Source organism: Physeter macrocephalus, chromosome 8, assembly GCF_002837175.3.
Source record: "Physeter macrocephalus isolate SW-GA chromosome 8, ASM283717v5, whole genome shotgun sequence".
Taxonomy (NCBI): Eukaryota; Metazoa; Chordata; class Mammalia; order Artiodactyla; family Physeteridae; genus Physeter; species Physeter macrocephalus.
In genome coordinates this window covers 132,559,389-132,570,268 of record NC_041221.1, presented here as the reverse complement: position 1 = coordinate 132,570,268, position 10,880 = coordinate 132,559,389, and the positions used below count along the sequence as shown (strand labels likewise).

At 52.2% G+C, this 10,880-nt stretch overlaps 1 protein-coding gene across 2 annotated transcripts in view; it reads right to left on the bottom strand.

Annotated features, from left to right (window-relative positions):
- Positions 1 to 1,146: 1,146 nt before the first annotated feature.
- The window catches only part of TGFBI (transforming growth factor beta induced), a 31,142-nt gene continuing 21,408 nt past the window's right edge, over positions 1,147 to 10,880 (bottom strand). For both annotated transcript variants that reach the window (XM_007114263.4, XM_007114264.4), the window contains 9 exons: positions 10,177 to 10,314; positions 9,462 to 9,607; positions 8,480 to 8,616; positions 7,504 to 7,634; positions 4,968 to 5,092; positions 3,570 to 3,672; positions 2,905 to 2,984; positions 2,284 to 2,308; positions 1,147 to 1,809 (listed from right to left, as the gene is read on the bottom strand). In XM_007114263.4, the coding sequence (XP_007114325.1) occupies positions 1,769 to 1,809; positions 2,284 to 2,308; positions 2,905 to 2,984; positions 3,570 to 3,672; positions 4,968 to 5,092; positions 7,504 to 7,634; positions 8,480 to 8,616; positions 9,462 to 9,607; positions 10,177 to 10,314 (926 nt within the window). In that variant the 3' untranslated portion in view covers positions 1,147 to 1,768. The remainder of the gene's footprint in view (positions 1,810 to 2,283; positions 2,309 to 2,904; positions 2,985 to 3,569; positions 3,673 to 4,967; positions 5,093 to 7,503; positions 7,635 to 8,479; positions 8,617 to 9,461; positions 9,608 to 10,176; positions 10,315 to 10,880) is intronic.

Sequence of the window (10,880 nt, the reverse complement as noted above, 5' to 3'; positions counted from 1 at the left end):
CAGTCACAAGGAGGACTCTCCAGCTCAAAGAATGGATGGAGACCCCCGTATTGGGAAGGCTGGGGTAGGGACAGGGCTGGGGTCACAGGGACAGATGGAGGTGCTTTGGCGTTTTTAAGGAAATGTGTGGTGATTTTTGTTTTCAATGAAAGGATCTTTAGAAGCTATACTCATCACCTGCTTGGGTTCTGACGGCACCCTGTAGAGTCCAGGCGTGTGCAATTTTGGGTGCTCAAAGAGCAGCACCTCCAGCAGGAACAGGGCATCACAGGCAGCCCGAGCCTGTATGAGCCCCTGGGGGCGGGTGAGCCCGACAGAGTGGTGGGAAAGTGGCGGGAGCGTTCAGAAGGCTAAACCTCACCTCTAGGGACGTCTCCCGAGCCCCCCACAGCCTGACCTCCACCCCTCCAGGTCAGCTCCCTCAACTCCTCTTACCTCCTCCCACGTCCAGGAGCTCCCGGGTGGCCCTTCCTCCGGCCCCCACTTGCTCAGATTCCTTCCTGCCTGTCACAGAACCACAGTGCTGTCCTTCAGAGTCCATGTGGCCAGGCAGGCAGCACTGCCATTAGCTGACGAATGAGTCTCTTCCCCATGAGAACAGGGCCATGTCTGCTCCCCAAGGCCTAACACTCACATCTGAGGAATGGATGGATGAACGATTGTATCGGATGCCGTGTTAACGGCTGTCTTTCCCCAGACCGGAAGCCACACCAGGGAGGGGCTGTCTGCTGCGCCACAGCTCCATCCCCGGCAGCACCATCTTTGGGTAGTTGGTCCCCTAAGTGAAATGAGTTCTCAGTCAGCCTTGGCAGTGATGTGAGGGAAGGCGGGGCGTCCCAGTCTCCAGGAAAGTGGGCTGCTTGTGGGAAGGACACTAAAAAAAGGCCCTCAGCTGCGCAGATCCTGAGCAGCTCCAGACAGTGCGATAAGAGCAAGGATACTTAGTGCTGTGCCAAGTGCTTTACAAGAATCATGTCCCTTCATCCTCGCGATGGACCTATGAAGCTGATGCTATGGTCATCCCTACAGACCAACCCTCAGGGCTTCTCGCCTAGCTGCTCCTGGTGGAATTTCCGTGGAAGGCACATCACAGCCCCAAGAAAGAGAGACCCAACCCTGTAAAATACCCAAGCCAGCACACAGTTTCCATCCACAGCGGCACACGTTTCTTTGGTTTTATTATTACAGACACACCATGTCTCTACCACAACCGGGGAATCCTGAGCTCTGCGTGCTCTACCTACTCTCTCTTTTCTACCTGGACAGGTCACACAGAAGGGTCCAAGCCACATGCAGGTGCAAGAAATGTTTGACAGAGCAGTTCAACTCATAGCGTATAAGGATGCCATTTCAATTTCTCCAACTGTGAAAGAGCTTTACAAAAACAGTGCCACGACACCCCCATGATGCTGGATTGCTTGATTCATGTTTTGTGAGCTTCAGAAACTTTGGCTCCCTTTTCCAGAGTAAGTAGCATAGGCAGGATGTTCCACATTTGGGACAGGCCCTTCCTGGAAGTGAATGTCAGGCAGTGACATCCAGGTCTCTACATGCAATGGACTAACAGTCACGTTTAGGGGGAAAAAATTAAAAGTCTCTCTCTCTCCCTCCCACCACCCTCCCAAGGCTCAGATTTCATTACGGTGTACATTACGGCCCAGGTACATTGAAGTGTGATATTTGGTTTCAAAAACATTCAGTCTCTTTGGCAAACTGAGAGAAATTGGTGGGGAGCTGCTGAAATGCATTCCTCTTGCAGTCCTTCGCACTAATGCTTCATCCTCTCTAATAATCGCTGATAGACAGGGGCTGAAAGAGAGATATGTGAAAGGTGAAAAAGGTACAGGCTTCCCACGTCTGTCTAGGATACTGTCAGAGTCACGAGCACGAGGGCCAAGCAGCCTGCTTCTGCCGTCCTCTCCTGCACAGAGCAGATGCTTTTTGGTTTGTGAAACTTCGTATCTTACTCAGTGATGTTCTGAACTGGGATTTTCTATGTCTACCAGCTTGGGACCACGACCTCATCATGGGCTCCTGCCAAGCCCCTGTGCAATATTCCCAGACTCTCAAACCTAAAAACTCATATCAACCCTAAAAAGGTTGGCACTCTTACTATCTCCATCTTAGGGAGAAGGAAACTAGGTGTTCTGTGTCTGACCCCAAAGGCCATGTTTTATTGCACCATGATGTTCTTAGCTATAGAGGGCAGATGGCAGGTTTGGGCCTGCTTGAGGGTAAGACCCAAACAAGTCTACAAGGACTTCAAACCCAGACCAGACTTACCTAGTTTCACAGAGCTCTGGGTAGCCTGAAAGAAAACACAAGGTGTCAAGTTTTCTAGTGGATGTAACACCTACACCTGCTCATGGCAGTGGCTTTGCCCATTGCCATCCTTACTCAGAAAGAAAATGGTTGGGCTGAGGCAAGGAAGGGAGGTTCCCCACACACAGAGGGCCCTGGATCCAGCACCCACACCTCTGCCCAGCAGGGCCCCAGCACTGGCCGTGGCGGGCTGCGTCACTGAAAACAGAAGAGTGACTCGGAGCCCAGGCTCAGGGCAGGCCAGTCCGCTGTAAGGAAAATTCAAGATGGAGTGCCCTTCTCGGTCAGCTGGATTCCAGAGCTGTGTCCGTTCTCACCAGGTACAGCTTCCCCATGCACTGAGGCTCAGAGGCCTTGCTTGGAAGGCCTCGGCTGTCGCCCACAAAGGAAGCCGGGGCTGCCTGGGTTCTTTTCTCCAAACTCCACACAGGCCAGGGCTAAGGATGCCCCCATGGGAGTGGAGAGAAATTACGGGAGAGCCCTGGGAGGACAGCCAAGGAAGACAGGAGAGTCCCCTCCATGAGCCCAAGCACAGGACCCAAGGCTGTTCAGGGCAGGGGCCAGTGTAGGCAGGCGTCTTACCCTGGAGAACGCGGACGCCTGTTTGAAGATTTCAAGCGCAGAGTCTGCGAGTTCGTCCCCCCGTTCCTGAGGCCTGTTGGCTGCAGATAAAAGGAAAGCCAGCTTCAATGAGAGAGAAATGATTAGCATGTCATTCATAACCACCAGGACTGAGGGGGCACTGTTGGGTTTTCTGGCTCACATTCTCAGATAAAGTTTTCCTTTATAACTTTCCATAACTCGTGGTGGAATTTGGCCCGTGGGGAGAGAGCTCAAAGAAAGGTGAATGCACAGGTTGAGGAGAGAGGCTAGGCTCCAGTGCAGCTTTGCTGGAGGTAAAGAGAGCTCACCCAGGGGGGCGATGCTGCAGGAGGGGTGCTTTGACCCATGTTCACAGTGTTCACATGTAACAAACAGCTGGGCTCTGTTCGAACAGGGCTAGGACAGCCAGGCAATTCAGCAAAGAGAAATCTGTCCTTGAGTTGCTGGGTGTAGTGCATTTGAGCCAAGAGTTCCTAAGTTACTTTTCAACCAGACCCAGCAATGCCATCCACAGATGCTCAGTCCACACATCCCACATCATTCTCATCTTTGCTTACAGCAGGGTTTCTATCGAGCGCCAACGGCTGTGTGTCGAGAAGGGCCAGCAGCAGGATGAGCGGGGACGTGGTTCTTTAGGGCCTTACCCGGAGGCTGCAGGACACTGGAGATGGCGTGGACCACGCCGTTGGTGGCCATGATGTCAACTTCAGTAACAGGTTCCTTATTGACATTCACCACGTTGTTTTTCTGGGAGAAAAAGAGACAACAATTGTTGAACAGCAAGCCCGTTTACCTTATCCATTCTTAAACCTAGCAAATGTTTACTGAGCACTTCTGGATGCCAGGTCCTGTGCTAAGTGCTGGGGATGCTCTGGTGACTGGAACAGACCCTGTCAGCTACAGACCTTCGGTCTGGTAGACTCAATTTAATCCTTGTGTGGACCCAGCATGTTGCAATTTACAAAGTGCTCTTTTGTGGGATTCCCTGATCCTCACAGCAGTGCAGTGCTGAGGAGGTCGATATTATGGCCTCCTTTAAGCTGAGCAGGTGGGACAGCTGGGAACAGAAGCCAGGCGTCCAGCTCTGGGTGAAGGGCTCTTTCCGCTTCTCCTCCATGCCTGGCTTCAGAGTTTCTCACAGGGTAAATCTGTCTCAGGCTTTCCTGAACGACCCAAGGGGGAAGGGGGAACTGGAGCCTGAGACCGACAGGACCCTGACACCCCAGACTAGGAGCTGGGAGATTCTCAGGTGACCTGCAGAAGTCAAAGAAGCCATGCCATCCCTGCGTGCCTTCCTGTGCTCCCGGGAGAAGCTGATGAACACAAGGATGGCTGGAGGCCAGGAGAGAGGCTCAGGGCGAAGCAGCCGAGCCAGCCGCACGCTGCAAGGGCAGCTCCCGCACAGCTGAAAATGACAGGCAAGCCAAGCAGGCTTGGGACACCTCCATGGGGTGTCAGTGGCCTTGGCTGGTACAGCCAGGGAGGCCACAGGCAGCTTCGCAGAGCTGGGCTGCCTATCTGTTCCCTCTCTTCAAGGTAGGGACCCTCACAGGCAGCTCCAAAGTGGAATGTGCAGAGTAAGGGAAGGTTCACAGAACAAGCGTCAGAAGAAAAAGCCTCCTGGGCTGGTCTGGTTCATGGTACAACTCAGTGAACCCCTGGACTTGGGGGGGAGGATAGAGTGGGAAGGGGATTGGGAATTGATCTGTCAAGACTTGTAAGTAACTATCATTTCCTTAAGGAAAGGGAGATTTAATAGCTTCTCCCAGATGCCAATCAGATGCTTTATTCCCCTGCAGATTTGGAAGCTCTTATTCCGGTCTAACCACAATCTCCCTTGATTTCCCTGAAGACTCTCTTTTCTTTTCCTTTCCTTTTTTCTTTTCTTTCCTTTTTTCTTCTCTTTTCTTTCAAAATGCACTCAGAGATTCAAGATGCTTCTTAAACACGGAGCGTGTGTCTAATGCCATCCTAGGGACGAGATGTGCCCTAAATCCCAGTGGTGGGGCACGGCCAGCCTTTTAATTGTTAAACGTACTCACCGAGCTGACTTCCAACTTGTCGCCTTGGAGAGACTTCAGCCGCACCAGGGCCCCGATGCCTCCGCTAACCAGGATTTCATCGCCTACGTGGTATTTCAGGATGTTGGCAAGCTCCTTGGCGTTGCCTGCAGGTTTGTGGGAAAAGAAAGCGGAGTTAATCCTAAGGCTGGTAACTGGTGTGGTCAGGGAGGGCCCAAAGGAGAATATGTAAGCAGTCACCCCAGAGATGGAGGACCCCCCTGCCCAGGTAATAAGCACTTATTGAGCACCTACTGTGTGCTCAGCCCTCCGACCCACCATGCGCATAATGGTCAGGGGAACAAGGCATACGACCGTGGCCATGACTCTACCTGTGCACTGGATGGGCTGCTAGGTTAAGTACACGCTTCTGTGATGCTGAGAAGGAGTTAATCTACACTCTTCTGTGAGTATGACTCATGTTTCCATGACTAAATATTTGCCTGGAAAGCCAGGGGCCTTTCCAGCACTGGCATCTGAGACATTTCATCATCAGCATGGCTCCCAATAGTTATAACACAGTAGCGAAATATTTACACATTCTGCCCTCAAATGCATATTTTGAGACGGCTGTTTCCTGAAGGGAGAACTTAAAAGAGTCGACAGCTGCGGTCTGGAGGAGCTATGGAGCCAATGAGGTCAGGGCCGAAGGGGGGATCCCTCCACAGCATCCCTCCTCGTCACGTCTCAGCATTCCTTCCGGCCCACATCAGCTCCTCCAGCCACTGGGGAAAGCAGCCAATTGCTCATAAAGGTGCACAGGCAGTCCCCAAATTAAGCGTGGGAGGCAATCTTAAGGCTGCCAGCTGCCCTCTCCTCTGCATCGAGGTTGCCCCTGATACTCACGTTACCAGCCAAATGGCTGGGTATCCCCAGGGCTTATGGACGGCTATTTCCAGCAACTTGAAACTGAGAACAGAGGAAGCTTTAAAGTATTTTGGGGAGTTCACTTGGTTATGGACGAATCCACGTGAGTGCCACGGGATGGAGCCACCAGGTACAAAGGGATTTCCAAACATCCACAGCTTGGAGCTGGCAAGAGTTTCCCTTCCACCAAAATACGGCCTGGAGGTGCTGAGCCAAGCCAGCCCCCAGGATGGGAGGGGTCTCCTTCTTCTGAGATCTCTAACATCTGGATCGACCTCTAACACGTGGATGGGCTCCATGCCCCAGGCGTGCTGGGGTCTAATCCTGCCCGCGGGCCTGAGGGAGGGCGTGTTGGGGGAGCTTTGCCCAAGCCCTCGCTCAGCTCCCGCACAGCTGAAAATGACAGGCAAGCCAAGCAGGCTTGGGACACCTGGGGAATATTCCGTTCCTCCTGAACAGAGAGAGAATGGGAAGTTTATGTCCAGAATGAATGTCTCCCCTCTCCTCAGGAACATACGTCAGCACCACAGACACAGGCATTCATTTAGCAATAAGGAAAATTAAACAGGACACAAATTCAGTTCACAGCTACCCGAGCTTTTTGTTCTGTACTCCAGAGCGGGAAGGGGGGTGTAGACGATTTGGGTCCCAAGGCTTAGCCAAGATCCTTCCTCTTCCTCCTCCTCCTCCTCCTCCTCCTCCTCCTCCTCAGACTCACCTTTCTGCACTGGGTGGATGTGTCGTTCACAGGCATGCATCAGAGTAAAAACCACAGGCCCATCCTACCTCCGCACCATCATAGCCATTATCCCATTATCGATGGGGGACGTGTGCCCAGCATTGTGGGCAATGCTCATTTAATCCTTATTAACACTCTGAGCAAGGTACTCTTACCACCCCCATTTTACTAATGGGAAAACCGAGGCCCAGAGAGGTTAAGCAACCTGCAAGAGGTCACTCAGCTGGTAAATGCCAGAGCCAGGGTTTGGTCTGCTTTCAGGTAATCTGGGAGCCCAAGCTCTTCACCACTAGATTGTCTCTCAAACATACTCAACTTAACTGCTCAGGGCCTTGATGAGCTTCTCGGTAAAGCTTTCATCCCGAGGTACATGTGATGCAGGTAAATGGCTTCATGAGCAGGTTCTCACAGGTCCGCAGGGGAAGCCATGCCTTGTTGACGGGGCTGGTTGTCATCTACCCTCAATTCCCTTCTACTCTTCTCTGCCTTGTTCACTGCCCGGGGAAGCTGACCACCGTGAAGTGCATCATCCAGGCTCCCTCACCCTCCTGCGATCAGCTGCCGGGAGGCCGCTGAAGGAGGCCAAGGCACCTAGTGGCCTCCTTGCCATGGTTCTGACAGCAGCTGCATGTGGCTCTAGCCACTGTGCTATGCCCCTCCTCCTAGGGTCTCCTTGGACAGGCCCTCCCCCCACCATCCCCTGCCCCCAGCACCCCCAGGCCTGGAGCGGTAAACACTGGGTACCATCACCCTTTGCTGGTTCCTTAACCCTGTCCACACCTCTGCAAATAGTCCTGTCATTAAATTCCTTTCAGTCAAACCCTTCATAATGTGCCAACTGTTTCCTGCTGAAACCCTGACTGATACAGTTACTTTAGAGAAGTTGAAAAATGTACTTAGGTTGGTCTTTACCCAAGAGTTTGTTCAGCTCTCCCGGTGGCAAGGCTTGGAAGGCTTCATTGGTAGGGGCGAAGACCGTGTAGACCCCTTCCCGGTTGAGGGTCTCGGTCAGCCCTGCAGACTGGATGGCGGCTACCAGCATGCTGTGGATACATACACGGAAAAGGTCACCTCCCTCTGTGTGTGTGTGGGGGGGGTTGTCATTTGCCCAAATACCGCACCACTGTGGGTAGGTGGAGCCCAGAGCACTGGCATTCATACCCCTTGCTGGTTTTCGTACAGACAGGGAACGATTCCGGTCTGCATCTTCTCTCCATAAATGCTAAGCTCAGTTAAAAGCCAGAAGTCAGCGGCCAGAGGCGGAAGGAGGAAGGGAGAGGTCAGTGCCATGGCTGACCCAGAGACTGACTGAGCCCCAGGGCCCGAGGGATGTGATTCCGGGGGGTGGGGTTAGGGTGCAGAGGGTGAGTGGTCTCCTAGGCTCTTGTGCAGATGGCTGAATTCAGTGACAGGAAATGCTCGATGTCACAGCACCCAGGGGTGAGTGAGCAAACCAGAAATGGAGAGAGCAAGGCAAGAAAACAAAGTGACATCAGGAGCCTCAGAAGGAAGGAAACTTCAGGGGCAATAAGCAGACACTACACAGAGTGGGACTCATCACGCGCGCAAAGCCAGGTGTTCTCAGCTTCCCTGGGACTTTAAAAGGAGAGCAGGATGTTTCCCTTGCCCTTCAGGAATACAAGTGCAGCCCCCTCCCTGTTCCCACGGGTGTGAGGATTACACTCCCAGAAGTGACCCTTCTTCTCAACCTAAGTCTTCAAGGTGACCCTCGTCCTTTCCGAATCCCCGGCTTGGAAGATCACACGGGCGCACGGCCAGTGTTCACTGGAGCCCCGAGGAAGTGGGGAGCTCGACAGACAGCTGAGGCCACCGTCCTGCCCCAGCACGGCCACTTGCAGAAGCACCGCCCCGGGATGGGGCCGGTTACCTGAAGCGACTGTCCCCCTTCAGCACGTCCATGACGGTGCCCGCTGGGGGCGTCAGCACCCGGTCCATGGTGAACAGGGTCCCGTACCTGCCCCTCTTGTCGTGGGCGGCGATGCAGCTGTTCTCAATGCACAGGCTCTGTACAAAAGAGGGGCAGAGGGAGGCCAGGTTATCCCCCAACCCAAAGCAGGGGCCTCCTGATTTGTTCAGGGCATGTGCTGATGGCTTCATCCGCAGAGATCAGTGAATATATATGGGGCTGCAGCGTTAAGACTAGGATAAAAGCATGTGTTTCCTCCAGGAAAGAAAAAAATAAAAATGGCGTTCCTTAAGGAAAGAAGAGCTATCGAGGCCCCAATAAATGTACAGAGAGGGCCCACAATGAGATTATCACGTGACATGAGAGGGCCATTGACAACGATCAAATAAAGACATCGAATCTCTTCATTTATTTATTTAACAAATGACAACCGTCTTTAGCCAAATGGTGCTGGCTGGTCCCAAGCAAGGGCTATGTTGTGTTGTACTTTCTATTTGATATTCCAGGGTAACTGCTGGGTTTGAAGAGAGCGAAGAAACAGGAGAAGAGGGAAGAGAAGCTTTTGGACCACAGAGGGCTGAGTGTCAGTTCAGGCAAGGCTTCTCTTCACGGGAGCTAAGAAGGATCCAAAACCTGCAGCCCTTCTCCCTTCATTCATCACTCTGGGTTCACGGTGGATGGCTGCTTACCCAGCCGGGCCAGACAGGTGTTCAGTTTATTCCCGAAGGCCTCCGGAAAAGGAGGTTTGACTCTTTTAGCAAGACCACCATTTCGATCCTTTGATATCAGATATTCTTTCTAAAATTCCTTCCTTCCTTATTAGAAACCAGTTCTCAGGCAAGCTCCTGCTTATTGAACACTTTTTTTTTTTTTAACACTAATATAGCTTGCATTTCTTGGAGCTGAGACAAAGAAAGAGCATGATTTAGGACCCAGAACTTACATTACGGTAAACAAAAACTCTCAGTTTTTTGCCGCCCAGAGTTTCTAGGATCTGTCCGTGGTACAGATACTTGGAGGCCAGCTGATCTTTAATCATGTGGTTCAGAAGCAAATTCTTCATCCGGGCATCAATTGGAGGGGTTCCATCTGCAAGAGAAGGCATGGTCAGGTCCAGACAATGCAGCAGAAAGCCCATCCCTCCTTCCATTTGGAAATAGAAATTGAGAAATCAAGCAAGACTGCCAATACTCCTTAACATCTGGCATCTTCTGAGAATTAAAAAAAAAAAATGTCTAGATAATCAAGGGTGTTTGGAATTTTGCCCTAAGAGGGAGGGGTAGGCACGGACACAACTTGGCCCTTCTCTGCCTTCCCCACGGCCACGGCTCAGCTGTATCCTCACTCTGGCCTCTTGACTATCACATTGGCAATTGACCCCGCAAATAAAAAGACAAGGGAGTGCTTTGCTCTCCCAGCAGATGCACACTCTTGAATTCTGAGGACAAGACTGCCACATGCATCCTCTGCTCTACCAAATGAAATAGCAGAGCCTCTTCACTTTCTGGTGAAGTCACATCTGCTTTTGGCTGAGCTGGGTGGAAGCATGAATGGTCCACGGGGAGCTGTAAATTGGGGAGGGTGCTGTGGAGGTGACAGCCAGCGGTGGGGCAGCTGCCCCCAGAGACAAACGCACAGGGATGCCTTCCCCACGATACCTTTGAAGACAGAATTCATGGGGGCCAGGAGAGTCAATCGCTCAGTTCCAGAGAGATGAGTGCCGAGGCCAGCTTGTCTGAAAAGGTCAACAGCTGTGGAAACATCGGACTCCTCAGCCAACTCAAATAGCATCTTGGCTATAAGGAAGGAGAAAATGGGTTCAAAAGTTAAAAGTACTGTTTTCATTTATCATTCGTCCATCCCAGAGCATGACATACATCAGCAGGAATGTCATCTCTTGAGGCAACAACCCCTCTAAACACTGCTGGGGCACAGTGGGTTTGTGTCATCAGGGGACTGGTCACCCAGAAAACCTCACCGGTTGGGGAAGTGAGGTGAGGCTCAGTTGGGCAGAGGGCCTCTGTCCCAGCCCTTGGTCAGGGTCCTGTCCAATGCTGGGGAGGAAGAAAGCATTTGTCTGTGTCATGGCTTCTGAAGAGTTGACAATGCCAGTGACCACACCCACAGAAAGTTTTCTTCTGGGTTTGTTTTTTCCTGTGAAATTCCCTCACTCATTAGCAGTAGAACTCCCTAGAAATCCAGGATGGGGCAAGGACGCTGAATGGGACCCAAGCCGAAGTCCATTCAGTCATTTTTCCCTGGGTCAGTGACCCTGGGATCCTTGGGCATGACTGAGAAAGCAAATGCTCTGAAGTCAGCAAATGGCCCTCTGTGCCCAACCAGCGCAGGCAGATCTTCTGAA